The 20,566-nt window shown below is 37.5% G+C and overlaps 1 protein-coding gene and 1 long non-coding RNA gene across 7 annotated transcripts in view; one reads left to right on the top strand and one right to left on the bottom strand.

Annotated features, from left to right (window-relative positions):
- The first annotated feature begins 114 nt into the window (after positions 1-114).
- On the top strand, positions 115-7,276 carry LOC122084564. 5 transcript variants are annotated; one of them, XR_006141932.1, is made up of 11 exons: positions 115-747; positions 838-926; positions 2,399-2,496; positions 2,657-2,716; positions 3,755-3,860; positions 4,000-4,049; positions 4,364-4,485; positions 5,436-5,495; positions 5,736-6,037; positions 6,335-6,772; positions 6,873-7,276. It is a non-coding gene; the product is annotated as an uncharacterized LOC122084564 (long non-coding RNA). The 5 variants fall into 5 exon arrangements; XR_006141931.1 differs by lacking the exons at positions 6,335-6,772; positions 6,873-7,276 and having other exon boundaries at positions 3,755-3,854; positions 5,736-5,876; XR_006141934.1 differs by lacking the exons at positions 115-747; positions 838-926; positions 6,335-6,772; positions 6,873-7,276 and adding an exon at positions 959-1,420 and having other exon boundaries at positions 2,371-2,496; positions 5,736-5,876.
- Positions 7,277-9,825: 2,549 nt separating this feature from the next.
- Positions 9,826-20,566, bottom strand: part of LOC122084549 (probable E3 ubiquitin-protein ligase DDB_G0283893) — an 11,484-nt gene continuing 743 nt past the window's right edge. The window contains exons 2-5 of one of the 2 annotated variants that reach the window (XM_042652877.1): positions 12,160-12,361; positions 11,834-12,000; positions 11,186-11,225; positions 9,826-10,315 (exon numbers count right to left, since the gene is read on the bottom strand). In XM_042652877.1, coding sequence (XP_042508811.1) covers positions 10,191-10,315; positions 11,186-11,225; positions 11,834-12,000; positions 12,160-12,220 — 393 coding nt within the window. In that variant the 5' untranslated portion in view covers positions 12,221-12,361 and the 3' untranslated portion in view covers positions 9,826-10,190. Of the gene's footprint in view, positions 10,316-11,185; positions 11,226-11,833; positions 12,001-12,159; positions 18,702-20,566 lie in introns of those variants that run through there. The other variant, XM_042652868.1, reaches the window with a different exon arrangement.

Raw genomic sequence — 20,566 nt, 5'->3', positions numbered from 1 at the left:
GAAGTGATGTTGCCGATTGGACTCCGATTACTTTTTATCGATGATTGCCACAATCTAGAGTCTTTGCCGAATGGCCTGCACAACATCAAGTTACTCATGGAATTGAGAATTTCAGAGTGTCCAAGTCTTGTATCCTTAGCGGAAGTGATGTTGCCGATTGGACTCCGATTACTTTTTATCGATGATTGCCACAATCTAGAGTCTTTGCCGAATGGCCTGCACAACCTCACGTCCCTCGAGTTGTTAAAAATCATAAAGTGTCCAGCTCTTGAATCCTTTCCAGATATGGGATTACCCACCACGCTTGTGGACCTAATCATTGAAAAATGTGTCAAGCTGAATTCTTTGCCCATGGGACTGCACAAACTCAGAAACCTCAAAACACTATTTATTGTGGAATGTTCTTTTCTTATGGAGTGTAAAAATCTTGAACCCCTTTGTAGCTTGGGCCTTCAAAATTTTACCTCTCTCTATTCACTCAACATTGGTGGATGTCCTAATCTTGTGTCCATCCCAAAGGGCCTACTTCCCATCAATCTTAAAGACTTGGCCTTCACTCAATTCTTGAATCCCTACATGATGGACTTTCTTACCTAAACTCTCTTGAAAGATTGTATATTCGGAATTGTCCAATGCTAAAACAAAGGTACCAACAGAAGAAAGGAGAAGAGTGGTCCAAAATTGCCCAAATCCCATCGGTACTGATTGATGGCCAAACACAATAAAGCCTCACCACTTTGAGTAGAGGTATATTTCTTTTACAACTAGAAATTCATGATTTCTATCTTTACTTTATGTTATGTCAGGTGTGAATTTAATTTTAATTTCTCTTTCCAGGAGAATGACAAGATGTGAAGACCACGAGTGCATTACATCAATATTAAGAAGTCGGCAGTTTATATTATGCAAGGGATACACTTCCACAGGTGGGGTAGATTTAACTGTTATGCAGAATTATTGGAAAGTCAGAATTTTGGGGTTTATTAATTATATTTTTCACTAATGCCCTCAACTCCATTTACAAAACTCTGTCTTGTTTCCTTCTACTTTCTCCTTGTTGGAACATTTTTTTTTTTTCTTTTAATTTTCCTAAATTTAATATGCTAGTGGTAACCCTCAGTTATCTTATGAACTTCAATACCTAAATTCCTTTCCTAGGAGCCTAATTCATGGCCTCTCTAGTATATTACTTGATTGATAACCTAGGAAAATCTCTATGGGGTTATAGTCATCTTCTTCTTTAAGATTTTTTCATCATAAGTTGAATGACCTCGTTTTATTTTGGATTTAAAAAATAGGGCAAGAGAACTTTACCCGATAGCATATGTATACACCAGTGCCCGTGGCCATTGGGTGGGGGTGCATAAGCATCTTCAATGTGGGGTAGCAGTCTTTTTGAACCTGTTGTGTTTTGACGCAGGTACACACTATCAAGTATCATTCTTTCTTCCTTAAATAGAATATTGAATGTGGCATTATAGGCAGCTTTTCTATTTGAAATTTTGACTCATTAGTTTTATTCATTAAAATTAATATAGGGCAGCGTTTGACAAAGTTCTGAAAAACTGCATCTTGTTTTGAAAAATAGAAATTGAAAAATAGAAAAACATTTTTGTTACAAGAACCTGTTGATGCTATATTGGTGAAGGGTCAGCTACAATCCTAGGGGTCATTAATGCCTGACCCCTATAGGACGAAGTCGATAATGCCCCCACCACTTGTTCGATACCCTCTCAACAACATCAACACAATTGGGTTGTGGGAATACTCGATCCTATTACAAATTTTTTATTTCGAAACAAAGACCAGTCTTATTTTTCGGGGACATAAAAAAATGGTTTTCTAAATATAAATTGGACAATTTTGTGCATAGGGAAATAGAAGACCAGTCATGTCATTTCACCGTAAAATATAACTACCCCAATACATTTTCGTCTCTCCCCTCCTGGCTGGGGTTGAATTTTCAAGGAATCAATTTTCAATATTATGTTGATTCTATTATTATTATTATTATTATTATTATTATTATTATTATTATTATTATTATTATCATTCTTTCTGGTACAGTAATCTTTCTGATCTAGCTCACATATCTAAATTATTTGCTTTTTGCATAATGAATCATCCACTATTTGCTTTCTACTTCATAGTCAGAAGTTTATTGAAATTGTTCAGGTAAATATCTTCATTTATTTATTTTTCTTGAAAAATAACATCTATTATTACATGCAATCATTAACATGCTACCATGCTCTGTTTTGGTTTCATGCAATTCTCTCAAGGCAAGTTAATGGTTGATCCTGTGATGCTAGAGAGGACTTAATAGAGCAATTGGTATACTTCCAAATATTAATACCTTCTTTAATATAGGATATTTATGACTTGCTTACCTATGTAGAGAGGAAATTAGGCAATGGGGCACGTGGCATCAAAGAAGGCAATGGGCTTGTGGCATCAAAGAAGATGTGGAATTAGAGGGTTTTGCGGATTGGTCAGGTACAAGTGTGGGAATTTAGGGTGGTGTATATTTTCTATTACAACTGCAGTAGTTTTTCCCCTTATTTGATTTTTTTTTTACATGGATTAGTGTTCTTCAAAATATTCTGTTTTACTTCTATTTTATTGATATCTGTATCATTTTGTTTGCTTCCTGCAGAATAAATCATCCACTATTTTTTTTCTACTGCATTGTCAGAAATTTATTGAACTTGTTCGGGTAAATATCTTCTCTTTATATTTTCTTGAAAGTAAACATCAGAAAAGGCATTTCTACAAACTTTGTGGCTGATTTTGTGACTTTCTTCATGGGCATTGGACATGTAAAGGCATTGAACAATAGAAATCTCTGGGTCAAGTGTGATTCGCATTCTGTAGTTCTATGTATTTACAATGGTAAAATTCCTTGGTTTCTTTAATAGCAATGGGGATATTGCAAAGCTTTCCTAGATAGTTTGACATGGACAGTGACTCACTGTTGCCGCGAGACTAACATGGTTGCAGATACCAACCACTCTGCTGCGACCATGTCCACTACGACTTGGGATATTCTTTTAAATTTTATTACTCATGATCTGGCCTGGGATTCTCAACTGAGACCTAGGTTCATATTCTCTTAGTTGAATTTTATCTCTATGATTGGGCTGTTAATTCTGCTGATGGCCATGCCGAAGGTGGAATAATAGTTCAATGGATTTGTAGTCTTATATTCTTTCATTCTTTTTAATAAAATTTTACCTACTGACTCTTAGCAAAAAATTGAAAGTAAACATCTATTTAATGAAAATGGTTTATGTTATATGCAATTTTTGGCCTGCTACCATGCTATAACATTTAATGCTCTCCAAGACAAGTTGATGAGTGATTCTAGATGCTGAGAGGACTTAGTAGTCTGTTTCCTAGAGAAATCGAGTCAGCTTCCCACGGACTATTTAATATGGGAAAAAGAGAGCACTGCCCAGCAACATCCTTCTAAGTACTATAGTACATGCATTTTTCAAAACAAAAGAGTTAAACATCATCTTCCAAGTTCAAAATTGTTCACTTTTGCAGCTAAATGTTATAATTTTTGGATATAGCAATGTGTCCAGACCATTAGCATGCTACCATGCTCTGTTTTGGTTTCATTCAATTCTCTCAAGGCAAGTTAATGGTTGATCCTATGATGCTAGAGAGGACTTAATAGAGCAATTGGTGTACTTCCAAATATTAGTACCTTCTTTAATATAGGGTGTTTATTACTTGCTTACCTATGCAGAGAGGAAATTAGGCAATAGGGCATGTGGCATCAAAGACGGCAATGGAACTTGTGGCATCAAAGAAGATTTTGGAATTAGAGGATTTTGTTGATTGGTCAGGTACAGGTGTGGGAATTTTTTTAATCTGTTATTTTATATTTTAAATTTCCTATAATGTTAAAATGCTATAAATCTTTGGCATTAGTGCAAGTAATAATATCTTGAAAGTAGGAAATGTTAACTTGAAGTGGTGTTTCTTTTCTAGGACTGCATTGCTTCGTTGGCGTATGAAGAACTCATGAAATCATCTATTGGGTATCTCTTTGACATGTCCTAGAGGGAAAAGCTGTGATAGATGCAAAACTCTGTTTTGTTTCCATCTACTTCTTGTTTGAGAATTTTTTTTTTCCATATAATTTTCCTAAACTTACCATGCTAGTGGTAACCCTTAGTGATCTTATGAACTTCAATACCTAAATTCCTTCCCTACAAACCTAATTCATGGCCTCTCTACTATATTAGTTGATTGATAACCTGGGAAAATATCTGTGGGATATGGTGCTTTTCTTCTTTAAGATATTTTCATCATAAGTTGAACAACTTCTTTTTATTTTGGATTCTAAATATAGGGTGAGGGAACGTTACTTGATAGGCAAATGCACACCAGTGCCCATGGCTACTAGGAGGGGCCATGTGAGTATCTTCATTGTGGGGCAGCGTAGTTTTTTGCACTCGCTGTGTCTTGGCGCAGGTACACATCGAATAGCCTTCTTATTTCTTCCTTAAATATAATATTGAATGTGACAGTATCTATTCGAAAATTTTATTCATTAAAATAAGTAGAGGGCACAATTTGACAATGTTTTGAAATATTGTTTCTTGTTTTAGAAAATAGAAAAACTTTTTTGTCACAAAAAACCTATTTGATGATAGATTTTTTAGGGGTAGTCTTCCTACTAATTACATGAAGGGTCAGCCACAATCCTATAGGTCGTTAATATCGGACCCCTACAGGACGAAGTCGATAATGCCTTCACCCCTTGTTCCACACCCTCTCAACACCATCCGCCCCCATCAAGATGTGGGAAAACTCAATCCTATATTTTCTTATGAACTGTTTATATATATTTTTTTTTTTGAAACAAAGACGAGTCTTATTTTTTGGAAAGATGAAAAAATGATTTTCAACATATAAATTACAAAGTTTTGTGAATCAGTAAATAGAAGGCCAATTATGTCATTTCACTTTAAAAGATAACTACCCCAATTTATTTTCCTCTCAGTCCTCCCTGGCTGAGCCACTGGGTTGAATTTTCGAGGCATTAATATTTTCAATTAATGGTTATCAAATTTTTTTTTTATTTAACAGCAGTAAAAAAATAAATACTATACTAGAAACATTTTTCTAGTTTTGAAATGAAAAAAAAAAAATTAGCAATCGCACCAAAAATTGACAATTGATAAGAGTAAGGATATTATGGACAGCATGAACACTAAAGTAGTGGATCAATGAATTAAATTTTTTTTCTTTTTTTGCCTTTCATAGCGAACATCAGAAATGTCTTCACAATATTTGGTTTTAATTTTTATTTTTTTAAATATCTGTATAATTATATTGATTATCTTATTATTATCATTCTCTATCTGGTTCAGTGACCTTTCTGATCTAGCTCACATTTCTAAATTATTTGCTTTCTGCAGAATAAGCCATCCACTATTTGCTTTCTACTTCATACTCAGAAATTTATTGAAATTGTTTAGGTAAATATCTTCTCTTTATATATTTTTCTTGAAAGAAAACATCTATTTAATAAATGGTTTATCTTACATGCAATTATTAGCATACTACTATACTGTGTTTTGGTTTCATTCAATGCTCTCAAGGCAAGTTAATGGTTGATCCTATGATGCTAGAGAGGACTTAATAGAGCAATTCATATACTTCCAAATATTAATACCTTCTTTAATATAGGGTTTTTTATGACTTGCTTACCTATGCAGAGAAGAAATTAGGCAATGGGGCATGTGGCATCAAAGAAGGCAATGGGGCTTGTGACATCAAACAAGATTTGGAATTAGAGGGTTTTATTGATTGGTCAAGTATAGGTGTAGGCAAATCCAATTGCAGATTACTTGGAGAAAGGTGTTGCTAGAAGTGGATCTAGTATCTTCTGTCCCTCTTTTCCTCATTCAATGCGGGATGAGATTAGAAGGGATGCAGAGAGTAGACCAAGATATAGATTTTCTTAACTTTTGTTCAGTGGAGTGGTGGATTCTCTTCCTTGCTGATGGCCATGCCGAAGGTGAGAAGAGGAGCCCGTGATCTTAATCTCCTCCATCCTATGTAACTTTGTATCTGGTGTCTTTCTAGACCCAGCTTGTATCTCTATTTTTTTCCTTTCCATTTTTTAATACACATGAATTTTTAGCAAAAAAGGAAAAAAGGTACAGATATAGGAATTTTTTGAATTTATTTTATTTTATATTTTAAATTTTAAATTTCTTATAATGTTAAAATGCTATATATCTTTGGCATTAGTGCCAAGTAATAATATCTTGAAAGTAGGCAATGTTAACTTGAAGCGGTGTCTCTTTTCAAGGATTGCATTGCTTTGTTGGCGTATGAAGAACTCATGGAACCATCTATTTGGTATCTCCTTGACATATCCTAGAGGGAAGCTGTGATAGATGCAATAATATGTCATAATTATTGAGAGGTTGCTGAGGTAGCTGAGTGCTTCTTCCTTTGAGAGAAGGTTGTTGAATGGTGTGTTGAGGGTTGGTGTCTTATATTCTGTGGACTGGGTTGTGGGCTATTTTTGAAAGGTCGTGAAATGTTTGTAGTGCTTGAGGTGCAGAGAATTTGAAGAGTTTACATGAGAGTAATGTTGGAAATTGTATTTCTAGGAAATTGTATTTCTATGAAATTTGTAGCGACAAGGGTTATTGATGTTATGGAGAATTCTTTAAAAATTGAGACAAGCATGAGGAAGAGAGTTTGTCATCCTTTTCTCTATTGCTCGTGAAGACATTTATAGGTACCTTGCCAAACCATGTATATCATTGCGTTGTAGTTGTTTAATTGCTCTTTCCTTTGTTTCATTTTTTTAATCTGCATTGTGAATACTTTTATTGCAGTACCTGTTTTTGGGGATGATTAGAAATTGAAGAAGATCCTTGCATGTGTTCTTGCGATGCTACTAGTGCTGACAGCCTTAATGCTTAATGGGTTGTGGGTTCACTGGTATTGTCTGCATTGCAGCTAGTTGCAGGGAGAATTCAGATGCTGACACTGTAATCAGCTGGCTTGGATGTGGGTCTAATATAATTAAGTGCTTGGGCAATTGTATGGAATTTCACTGCCTCATCAGGAGGGGCAGGCACTTCCACCACCCTCCACCTAATATCTTAAAACCATCTTTGTTTTTTTTTTTTCTTTTTTTTTTTTAATCCAAGGGCTGCCATATCAAATATTTCATGCCTAAATTATGTAATTGGATGTTCTATATATTTACTGAATAAGCACAAATATGCTCTCTCTCTCTCTCTCTCTCTCTCTCTCTCTCTCTCTCTCTCTCTCTCTCTCTCTCTATATATATATATATATATATATATATATATATTCCCATTGAGGCTGTACCTAAACCAATTTTGGGCATACTGATGTGGAGGCCCTTGCTGTTTTACTAGCTTAAATTTCACACAATATTACTTAATGGTTTCATTGGAAAAGTGGAGTTCAAGAGCTAGTAAGTTGTAGCCTGTGAAGCAATCACTGAAAATCCCTCTTTGAACTAAACAGATAACTTACTATGAAGAAATCAAAAGTGTCCAAGAGATTCAATTGATTAGTTTCATTTTGTAATCTTTATATCTTTAATACTATTTATTCATTGTAGCATACCAAATAAAGGGTGAAAGTGATCATTTGACCGTCAATTTCCTGCCCAAATCTTTGTTTTTTGAGAAGTGAATGTTTGGAGTATAAAATCACTTTTTTCTCCTATTCCCCAACCCCCTTGCTCTGTTCAATCCCTCTCCCCTCCCTTCCCTGTTAAACCTTAAGCACATCGACTTCGAGGTGCTGCACTCCTTCACCTTCTTCACCAACTTCAGGCCGAATGTGATAGGTGCCGGCAGATATTTTCCCTGCAAGGCTGAGTAGGGGCCATCATGGGTGTGTTTGGGTTCCTTTATGCGGCATAGAGCAGGACAAGACATTGGCAGACTCTGGGGACAGCTCTTGTATTGGATCTGCATTCTCATCCTCCCCACTACGGGAAAATTCCCTGAGAGACTGGTTTGCCAAGGGGTGAGGGCGAGAGAGGGATAGGTGGACAATTTTGTTATAACTTGACCTGAAAATAGTGTGAATATACAATAGGGTTTTACCAAAAAAGAATATGGGATAGGGAAAAAGCTGCGTATGTTGCTCGGGTGCCCAACTTGTCACTCTTTCTCCCTCAGTGTCGGAAATGACCCCATGCCTTTTCCATCCCAACCTCTTCATTTGTTAAGCCGCTAGCTCCAAGAAAACTAGTGGTATGCCCATGGTTTAAAGTATCGGTCCGTATCATACTGTATCGATCGATACATATGGTATCAGCCCTTACCAAAACGATACTGACCGATACGATATATGAAATTTTTAAAACCCTTTTGTATCAATACGTATCTTACGATACACACCGATACACCATCGATACACACCGATACTCACCGATACGTACCGATACTCTATGGAAAATTTAAAATTGAAGTGAAATGTACGTTTCGGTATGTATCGGTAAGTATCAATATGTATCGGTGTGTATCGGTATGTATCAATCGATACACACCGATATGTACCGATACGGTCATAAAATGGCCAAAATGGGTAATTTTTTAGAAAAACACAATTTTTTGAGATGTTTTTATTCCAAAGTTACTGCCAACCATTTTTCTCTCTAACTAAAGTGGAAATCAATATTGGGAACAAGGATTTTACATTTATGGGACAACTACAAACCTTGGATTCTTAGTGCGATACTTTCAATTTATTGTTTATGCATAATACATGTTATATATAACTTTTTTTAACTATTTTTTTTATCCAAAAGTGTATAAAAAAGTGTTTCCTATCTATTTATGTGCGTATCTTTAGCGTATCTCCGATACAATACGATACCCTCTGATACGTATTTTAATTTTGGCCGACCGATACCGATACTTTAATCCTTGGGTGTGCCCAACCTTTGTCCTTTAAGATATATCTTCTAACATCTCAACCCAACTAAGCTATAAAGTACATACAGTTTGAGGAGCTGTAACTTGGCATTTCAAGTAATCATACCAAACACAAATCTTAATTTCAAAAGTTCACTATACAATTCTAAACACTTCCAAAGTATAGCTGTATACTTCATTGTCATTAACCATGATTTAGAATAGAAATCTTCAAGGAATGAGGTGCCCAGCCAGGACCCACAAAATGTTGAGATTGAGAAGAGATTATAAATGTACATGAAATAAACAATGGGTCCAGATGTTAAAGATCATGGATGGAAGGCTGACTGCATTTGCTATGATTTCTTGGAATACATTATTGACATAGAATGAATACAACACAGAATATAAAACACAACATTAATGTTACAAGGGAAAGGTTCTCTGAGCTGGCCGTGGAAGCTTTGTCAGATTGGAGCATTCTCCAAGCTGCTGGCTGGGAGAACCCTTTCCCATGTTTTTATTAGGTAGGCAGTGTAAATCTATACCCACAAAGATTTGATTTTTTTGATAATTACCCACAAAGATTTGATGATATCCCCAATCTGGTACCAAGTTTTGCCATATGGAAAGGTGGGGGAATGGCAATTTCAACTGTATAGATATATTGAAACTTAACATGTGAATAGAGGACCTTAGGATCCATCTTTTGACATAATGTGTTCTATCTGACCTGCCAGAAGAAGTTCTCTCCACCATGAAGTTCAAAATCACTCAAATATTCAAAAAAATTTATTCTTCTGAAATGATATAACATACTCTGCAAAATCACTGGTGAAGTGCCAAAAATTTAAATGTAAGCCAAACTTTGATGGAACAAAATGAATAACCAAAAGCCGAATCAGATTGATTTGACCAAGTTTAGATACCAGTTTGAGTTTGAACACAATTCAGCTGTCTTAGATTTCAACATGCTTTACCAGAATTTAATCGAAACAGGTCAGTTTGGTTACAATCCAACCCCCTCCACTGTTCAATGGACCAACCTAGTTCATTGTCAAGTTTAACCCAGTCAAATCTTACATTACCCAGGGAACTGAGATCAGCCGCACAAACCACCAAAGAAATTGCATTATTTTTCATGTGAATCAAAATTACTACTAGAAATATAGCCATTCTGCAGTAGATCAAATTATGTACAGAATACATGATTACAAAAACTGATGCTAGGAAGCATCACTGCCAAAATAGTCAATCATTGTCACTGCTGTCTTGCTCATATATCTGATATTCTCCATCGCTGGTATCAACGTCTGGCCTACTTGCTCCTGCTGATGGAAAATTACCAAAAAGCTCTTGCAAGTAGTTCTTGGCATCTGAGCAACATATAGGAAATCCAATTCTTCTGATAATTATACGGATAACTTTAGACAAGAAAAAGTGTTCAAAGGAACTTAGTAAGAGCCCAAAACTAACCAACACATGGAAATGTAAAAGTTATTAACAGCATACAAAATACCAAGTTCCCCTCCCCACGTAAACTAGCCAGCACCAGCCAATTACAAAAAATTACAACTGCTTCTTTAGGCTCCCAGCAACCTTTCAACTGACACTAATTCATCATTTTCATATGTTCATTATGATCCCGAAGACAATCAATTTTTTGTGAGTAGAAAAAGGAAAAGGCAGAAAGAAGAAGAATAAAAGGAGGCTGGAAGTGAATCTTTAAACTTTTATCCTCTACATTTTTAAACAGTTAAAGGTGTGGTTATGGTGAAACCTCCCTAGAAATGGACTAAATACATGAAACTAATACGAAAAGCTAAAAAGAAGAGGAAATGAGAAAACAATGATATAAATAACTACTTGCTTGTAGCATGCTTCCATAGAGTGAGTGCTACATAGAATGAATAATAAACTAGAACATACTCAGGTGCTCCTTGATGCTCAAGGAATTTGGTCACCTTGAGGTGCCTACACTCAGGAGAACAATACATAACTAAAAAATCTATAAATAAGAACAGTAAAACATGCAACTAATCAATATGAAAGATAAAATAAAATAACTTTGAAGGCATTATCTAAAAATGTAATATATGCCCCTCAGCTAGGCAAGACCATGATGGCAGGCCATTGCCTTGGCACCATAACTACATGATTTAATGAATGGTTAAATCATCGATTTGAATTTGAATTCGTTTTAGAAACAAAACCTCAGGATTAGTATTTTCAACTTCCAAGGATACAAGAAAACGGTTGCTGAGTAAAATCACCATCTTCACCAGCCTACAAATAAGAGAACATAATATTAATTTTGACAAGCATGACACATATAAGAAACATCTCCCTCAATATATATATATATATAAAGGAAAAAAGAAACCCCAAAAGAAAAATATGTTACAGAAACATAGGGTCTTTTCAACGAATTCTGTAACATAGAATTAACTGCAACATGATTGAAGGCCCACATTCATCACATTTACCAAGTGTCAGCCCCCAAAAGAGCATGGGCTTAAGTGCAGGTACAAAGTTACAACTAGTACAAAATTTCCACTAAGTAATTTAAATCCAGTTTTTTTTTTTTTTTTTTTTTTTTTTTTTTTTTTCGGCGGGGGGGTGGGGTGTGGTGGTGGAACTTGGACTCAGTTTTTAACCACATGACAATACTCATTCTAAGGGTAAAATATGACCATTGAGATTCATGCACAGTTCTATATTGCAAGGACCAACTCATTTTCACCATGTAGCAGTTTAATGTCACCAAACTCATTAGTTATGTTAGCAGTACCATGTCATTCTTCCACATGGCTCAAAATAAAGGGCTAACCATCTACGAAAGCTGAGCGCATCACCAGTATAACCTGAAGCCTACATGTAAGAAATATTCTTACCACTGACCCAAGTTCATCTAATTCTTCCTCCTCTTCCTCATCCTCAATTTCATCATCATCATCATGAAAGTAATCGTCATTTTCTTGTTCACTTTTATCACCATTGCTGCCCCTTTCTATACCATCAAATTTCACTGGTGTTTCCCCGAAAGCATGACTATCTGAACCTGCAAATGAAAACAATATCTATAAGAAGCACATGCTGTAACTCAAGGCAAGACATGCTAAAATGTTGACTAGTCTTAACTGCCAAACTGGATATGCAATAGCAACCTCTCTTATCCACACACACACATCAGAGAAGGCCCAAAAGATAGAGAGGTAACCTTCATTAACATGTTGATGTTCTTCTCCATCAGGCCTGAAGTCCGTTTTATGAAGTTGCATCTTCTTTGACTTCTCAAAGCGTTCAGATGCAGATTTCAACAAGTCTTTTGCACCTACTTTAGGATATATTGATAGGAACCTCACTTGAACACATAATCTCAAGCTACCAAGTACATATGAAGAAAACCACCCTGTCGAACACTACAGCCTCAACCGCGTCAAATATGCAATTGAAAAATGGTGATTAAAACACTCTGGCTCAGGAAACCCTTAATATACATGAAAATGATCAAGATATTGGCAAAATAATGACTCAATCAGTAACAACTATGATGCACAATGCAGAAAAGTAAAGATAGGGATGAGTAGCTGCGTTAGAACACGATAAAAATGTTAAGAGAACCGACAATGCACCAGAATGCAAACTTAATTGATAGCCCGTTTAGGTTAATCAGATGAGTTCTTTCAGTTATAGTTTTCCATCTTTTCCTTTCCCATTTGTTTCTATCTTAAGCAAGAGATTTACTTGAACACAATGTTTGATGTATACATTGACACTGCACTTCCCTAACAGTTCGGGCTTGTAGGTGAAATGATAGCAAACATGGTATCAAAGGAAGGAGGTCAAGTGTATGACTCTTGGGAAGTGCATCGGAAGAGTTTTCCCAACATTTCTTCTCCTTTGGTTGCCGCATGAATTACATGAGCAATGACCATGGGATCTTGGCTTGCACGTGCGGGGGAGTGTTGATGTCTACATTGATGCTGCCTTTTCCTAATAGTTCGAACTTTTAGGTGAAACGGTAGCTAACATAGTATCAGAGCATGGTCAAGTGTTTGACTCCTAAGAACTGCTAAACAGGTAAGGGCGGACACTTCTTCTCCCTTGTGCTATGCAAAGAAAAGGATGTTGCATGAGTTCCACAAGCAAGGACCATGTGATCTTGGCTACACATGTGAGGGGACTGTTGATATATACATTTATGTCTCCCTTCCCTCAAATTTCGATCCTTTAGGTGAAACGGTAGCGAACACTGGTATTAGAATAGGGAAATCAAGTGTTCCAACTCCTGGGAAGTGCAAGAATCAAGTAAGGGCCAACACTTCTCCCTCAATGCCACACAAAGAAATGCCGCGTATGCTCCACATGCAAGAACCATGGGATCAATGCCTACGCGTGCGGGGAAGTATTAATGTATACATTGATACTACCCTACACGTGCGTCGGAGTGTTGATGTATACATTAATGCTGCCCTTCCCTAACAGTTCAAGCTTTTAGGTGAAATGGTAGTGAACATGGTATCATAGTAGGGAGGTTGAGTGTTCAACTCCTAAGAAGTGTAAAAATCGGGTAAGGGCAGACACTTCTCCCTCAGTGTTGCGTGAAGAAATGTCACGTGAGCCCCACGTGCAAGAACCATGGGATCTTGGCCTGCACGTGTGGAAGAGTATTAATATATACATTTAATCTTCCCTTCCCCAACAGTTCGAGCGTTTTGGTGCAATGGAAGCAAACACATAATAAAACTGTTCTTTCCCCCTACTTTAAGACCTTGAGATGCAAGAGCATCTTCATGGAGAATTTATTGGGCTCCATCTTCCATCACAACAACTGAATCAAGGTTATTTGTTGGGAAGCATTGTGATGTTGTGGGATGAGTACTATAGGTAAGTTTTAAATTATGGCGGTATTATTGTAACTTTTGGTTTGCGTCTTGGGGCTTACAAAAGTTAAGGACAAGTTGGCTTCTATCTTTGTTTCTTGACCATATTACTTCTTAAATTCTAGAGTATACTACCTTAAAGCTTCTTGAGTAATAAATTTCTTTGTTATATAAGGATGTAAAGGAACTTATTGGAAGAAACAGAAATGAAAAAACTTATCCCTGTGCAAAATGTGCCCACATTAACCTGTTGGGAGCTAATCCGTTCATGTCTTCCTATCTCCTCTCTTCTTTTCTCTTCTCTTATTCGAACAAATTTCTCTCTCTTATTATTCTCATTCTTCTATTTCCTCCTTTACCCATTTCAAGAGTCACCAATACTGGGTACCATTCAAATTCTGTCAACAGTACCTTGCTTCTCCTTCCTACCCTTATCTCTTAAATTTCTTTATACCCAATATTTCCTTCTACTTCTCATCATAGATCAGCACCTTGTCCGAAGCTATCCTAAATCACCTTCAAGCAAAACTCTCCCCACTAATCTCCATACTAACATTAGGCCAACAAACATATTACAAAAGCAAGACCATTGGTCAGGGAAAACAGAAGAGAAAGGGAATGAAAATTAAGCAGTTCAATGGTTCATTAAATATTCCTCCATTTCATTTCGTGTCTTTCTATTTTTCTCATTTGGCATCAGAAAAGAGAAAGAAAACTTTCATTTATTTTATCTTCTCACAGAAAATAATCAGTACATCCTACTTTCAGTTTCTTATGTTTTTTATCGTAATGCACACTTATATCTCCTTTAAATGAATATAAGAAGGAACAGACACTAAATCCATCCAAACACAGGTAGTTGATTAGAACCAAAATTGAATTTTTTGACTCCCCTAAAGTCCTCTTGTTGAGAAATCATCCTGTTAAATATTTTCCAATATCAGCACTTTATAGGAAAGAATTAATGGAACCCCAGGTTACAAAACCTCAATTTTGGGCATCTATGAGCCCACAAAAGTGATAAAAGTTCAAATATGTAGGAGCATCTGGTATTCCGTAAGTTTCGAAACAGGTCCTCCTTTGGGTAAGAAATCAGAATCTGGGACATTAAATTATTTGATTTAAAGGAGGACAAATCTCAAATTTAATTCAATGAGAATGAGAATAAACAGAGATAAATTTAGAAAGTAGGGGCTTTTGTGCAAATTAGGAAGAAACTGTCCTTTGTTGTACTGTAAACAGTAAATCAGCAGTAACCTCTCAGGTTTTCGATTGAGAAACTCAATCGATTCATTTCAAGAGAAGGTTGGTAATCCACTACTCTTTAAATCCCAAAAGATAAATAATTTGAACTCTACCGTTTGGAAAATTATTAAACATTTTCTGAACTAACCCGGACAGAAGTAAATCCAGACTTGGTTGCAGATGTTACATCTCACAGTAGGAGATGATTCGGGAGGCGGGACCCTAGGATTCCCTAGAGAGGCAAACCAACTCCCAAAATCTAAGGCTGAATAAGCAGGCAACCAGGAATTTCCAACTTCTTCTTTCCAACCCAGCTAGTAAAAAAAAGCAGGGAAGGAGTGTAACAAGAATAGACAAGAAGAAAAAGGAATAGAGGAAGAATAATAGCAGAGAATAATGTAAGGTAGGTTCATCTAGGAAAACAAACCCCAATAGTAAACAATTCTCAACCTAACTCAGAATCTGATCTCAGACTAAGGAACCAAAAAGAACCACAATAGGGTCTAAATTAGGACTGAATGACAACTCACAATTAGAGGGCTCTTAGGACTGTCAAACCTGAGTTAAAAGACCCCCAAAAGACTGTTGATAGATCACCAACAGGAGCTGTAGACAGACTTGGAGAATAGCTGCAACACCAATGTTTGATCCTCACAGGTGCAAGGCTTCAACAGAGCAAAACCCAGCGGCTCTCTTTTGGCTGGTCAGACCAAGCTGAAAGTCTGGTCGAAGGAGGCCCTTGAGGTGGCCTTCAAACCCCTAAAAGGGGTGCTCGAAGATGGCTGGCAGAAGGGGAGAAGCAGGGTTTTTCGATCAGGTCCCAAAACCCTGACTCTCCTGTATCGATTTTGATATCTTGCTGGTTCTTCAATCTGATCTTCTGGCTGGCTTCTGATCTTCAAGTAGACTTGAAATAAACACTCAAAACTCTCACAATGATCAAATAATAGAAACAAAGTAGTGGGTGGAATAATGGCTACCTCAACCTGGGCCTCTCACCCACAACTATCTCAGCTGTTGTTCATTCTTTCTCAGGAGATTGGAGCGAGCATTGGCTGCAAAATTCTTCATTCATTAATTGTGTAAACTAACATAGTTTAACAACTAATCTCTAACTTGAAGCCCAAGAAATCATAAAAGGGAACTATTGGGGACATTCTAGAAGGAAACTCAACTTCATCTTTGACCAGTCAAACATAAGGGACACACTCACAGCTGTAAAAAGAGATCACAGGCAGCAAAGAGGGTCTTTAGGGCAGCTGTACATGGCTGGTTCGATTAGAAACTTGAAGGGTCTTCTAGAAGCCCAAATTGGAAAGTAAATATGCACTATCGAGGGGTATCCTATGCTGGCCGATGGGCTGCTGATGTGGCCAGCATAGGGTCCAAAAGTTGGAGACCAACTAGGCTCGATCAGCACAAGGCATGCTGGTCTTGGCTGGTCTTTTTCTCCTTCAATAATGAAGGCCAGCATGTGGATCTACATCAGCTCCCCCCTCTTAAAATCATTCGTCTCCGAAGAATGGATGAAGGACATGTAGCGCTCATAGAAGTCCGTATCAAGAGGCTGAAAATCTTCGGCATGGATCCAAAGTGGTATCTTTGATAGGACGCCCTTTCTACTTGATGAGGATTGAATATTTTAACCCTTCCTCTAACATTTAGAGACGTTCTGAAATCCGAGTAAAGCGGAGAACCAATAACAGATCTGATGATGCTCAACCCTTTTTTTCCCCAAAAATTAAGGGGAAGACTAGGGAGAACAATACAAATAGGGATGAAGTGATAATCCATCTTGTGGAGGTGCATGAACTGGTTCCATTGGCGGAGAAAAATTTTCTTCTTTCCGACTTGTTAGGGCCCACCCTTTTGGGCTTTGAGCAAACTTTTTCTTCAGAGAAGTCAAAAAGAAAAACACCATTTTCTAGGACATGAGTTTCCATCGAGTTATGGGTGCGCCATTGATTGCAGAGGGATCGCTTGACAATGGGAAGGGAGGCCGGCCGCCGATGAAGTGTCCCACAAGGCAAAATCTCTATTTGGAGATCTCCGAGTCAAGGAAGCCTGCTAGGTAGAGACCAATCTTCTTGTCACCTAGGGAGGAAGGGGGACAAAGTGAAGAGCAAGACGGCCAGAGGAAAAAGGGTTACAAAGGGAAGTCCAACGTTTTGGATTAGAGGGGAGGGGTGGTTGGGTGCCAAGAGAGGATAGAGCACGTTCAAAGGAGGAAGAGGGGAGGAGAGAGGAAGGACCAAAGCTGACGATAGGAGATGGGGGAGTGGAAGGGAAGGAGGAGGGCCACCAGTGCAGGGAGGATGAAGGTTGGGTCAGGTCAGGTTAGGTCAAAGGGAGGGAGGGTCGATTCATTGTTTCGGTGAAATTTCAACAAAATGTATCGTTTCGACCAAAATGATACAATATTTTATATAAAATGAATAATATTGAACAAAATTGGTTGAAAATTTGACCCATTTCCATTGGTTTCACTAGTTTCGACTCTAAAATTTGGAGAAACTTGATTTTTGTGATTTTTGGCCAAATCACTTCCATATAATTGTGGAACAAGTTGTTGGGCAGTACCATAGTAGAGGAATGCATCGAAAGCGACAATTTGCTGCAAGCCATGCAAGATTCAAAGTGCAAGGTGTATCATTTTACCCATGTATAACATAAGATACTTATGGAATGGTTTATAATTTTATGCCTATTCAGCTGCTTTAATTGAAATATGTGTTCCAATACTAAATTTTGTGTGGAATAGGCCATATTAGAGAATGTATAAAGAAATATACAACAAGGATCCGAAGTTAAGCTACCATTTTGGGTGTGTTTTTTGCAATCTAAGGCTTCCACTATGTTTAGAGGACCTAAAATAGGGTTTCATAGAAGTTTCGGTTACAGGACCTAATTAGGCCATTTGGGCCTTGAAACCATCAACCAAAATCTTCTAGATTGCACATGAAATTTGCAGTTTCGCAAAATATTTTGGTTTCGAGCCTGGTTGAAACCAAACCATAGAATCTTGCTTGGCATATAATTATATAAATGCATGGATGAAAACATTGTAATGTTTTGACAAATTTCAAGGGAATTACTTATTTGATGGTTGTTGAGAATTAGAGCAGTATAACTTTCAAGCAAAGGTTTTGATAGAAAGATACACTCCCTAGTTGTCCTTATGAAGATTGATAATCATAAACCTTTCGACTCCTTGCGATGGGACTTTGTTGTTATGCATAAGATGTATTCTCCACCTGCTTTCATCAATTGGACCTTCCATTTCATTTCCTCACCCCACTTCTCAGTGATTGTCAATGGCAGCCCTACTGGTTAATTTACCTTTTCTAAAAGTATCCGTTAGGGGGCAGGCCACTCTCCCCCTACATTTTCACCCTAGCCTTCGAAGTCCTTTCTAGAAGCATTCAAATCAGTATGCACCAGCCAGCTTATTATTCCTCTCCCGAAATGCAAGGCCTTAAAGCTCTCACACCTTGCCTTTGTTGATGACCTAACTGTCTTCTCCAAGGCTGACCCTCTTTTAGTGCATTCTTCTATGTTCTATTTGAGGCAGTTTGAGCATGTTGGCTCTCAACATCCATTTTTCCAAATCTCTCCTACTTCTAGCAAAGGTTTTTGAGTGTTGCAAAAGCAAAATTTAAGTAATTAAACCAAGAGAAAACAATATATATATATATATAGAGAGAGAGAGCGAGAGAAGAGGCTACCAAATTTTGTGCGGGAGGCAGCTTGTGATAGTGAGCTATGTCCCATCACAGGACACACCACACACACACACACACACACACACACACACACATATACATATATAAGAGTCCAAAATAGGGTGATAAGTTAGGGGACTAAAATACCCCTAACCTATTTATCACAATAACTAAAGATGTACTAAGCCCGATAGGACAGAATTGCTCTTAGAGCTTCAACACCCCCCTCAAACTAGAGTATACTGATCACCCATGCTCAGCTTGATACAACTACGAAAACTAGAGGCAAACAAGGACTTCGTAAATATATTAGCTAGCTGATCTGAATAAGAAACAAAGAAAGTCTCAACTAGCTACTTCAACACGGAATCTCAAACGACTAGTCCACCTCAATATGCTTGTTCCGTTTCTGATAGATTGGACTGCTAGCAATATACATAGCTACTTGGTTGTCACAATGCATCAAATAGGTAGTAAAGGAGCAGTCCAACAATGGAAAATGGCGGCTTAATGCACAGTAGAAGCAACAAAGGTGGCTGCACACTACAAGAGTGTCGAACAAGAATCGTAATTAGCAGAAGGAAGAAGGGAACCTTTGATCTGATACTGAGGCTCTAATACCATGTTGCAAACCAGAATCAAATTAATCAAACTAAGAGAAAATAAGAGAAAGGTAGATAGAGAGAGAGAGAGAGATAAGAAGAAGAAGAGAAGCTACCAAATTGTGTTGATAGTGAGTTGTGTCCTATCGCATGCCACATCACACACATATATGTATAAGTAAAAAATAGGGTGGTAAGCTAGGACAATGAAATACCCTTAAACTACTTATAATAAAAAGATGTACTAAGCTTGAGAAGAGAAAATTGCCTTTGAGTTTTAGCAAGGAGGTTAAGGTTTGTTTAAAGGAATTGACTGGGTTCTCTCTAGGTCTTCAGTCGGTCAAATATCTCGGTTTGCCTTTTATCCTTCTAGATTGTTTGTACATCATCGAACCCCCATGCTTGATCTTATGTGTGAGAGACTCCCAACTCTAGAAGGGCAATTTCTATCTTCTGTAGCCATTTGGAATTGATCAAACCTCTCCTTCAGTCTACATATATCTGTTGAAATGTCATTTTTGGGTAACCTAGGCTGTTGTTGTGAAGCTTGAAGCTCTTATGTGTGCCTTTCTTTGGAAAGGATCCGACTACTCCAGATTTCTCCACCCCATCATTTGAGCCTTTCTCTGCCTCCCTAAAGATGAGGGCTTATAAAACATGTCAACTCTGCTAGTATTCTCAAGTTGATTTGGAAGATAGCAGCCAAGAAGAAAAGCAATTGGTTTGACTGCTCTGAAATGATTCTATTTGGATGGCTCCCTTGATCTCTGATGCATCTTGGGTCTGGAGAAAGGTACACCATTAGAGTGAGTGCTCTTGCCGGCTCTAAGCCCTACTCCTTCGACTGTTTGTTCACATAGGATCTCAAGTTCTCTATTTCACTCCCTGAATAGGGTCTTTTCACCTAAGGTATTTGTATGCTATCGGTCATTAAGGAATACTTAGGCTTAGAGTGTGGTCCCCCTTTTGTGCGTAACCTAAAGCTTATACCTCTTGCTTATGGTGATGGTGGTGCCCTCCACTTGCTTATGGTTGCATCACAAGCATCCTCAAGGAGTCCTTCATTTAGTCGGTGACAAATATTTACAGTTTGGGTTCTTGAAGAGTTGAAGGTTGATCAAGGGTTTGGACAATATTTAGCATGATGATTGGGCCCCTCCACCCCCCCCCCC

The sequence above is a fragment of the Macadamia integrifolia genome, chromosome 1 (genome assembly GCF_013358625.1).
Source record: "Macadamia integrifolia cultivar HAES 741 chromosome 1, SCU_Mint_v3, whole genome shotgun sequence".
Lineage (NCBI taxonomy): Eukaryota > Viridiplantae > Streptophyta > Magnoliopsida > Proteales > Proteaceae > Macadamia > Macadamia integrifolia.
Note: the sequence above shows the minus strand (reverse complement) of the source record. Positions and strands in the feature narration are given on the sequence as shown.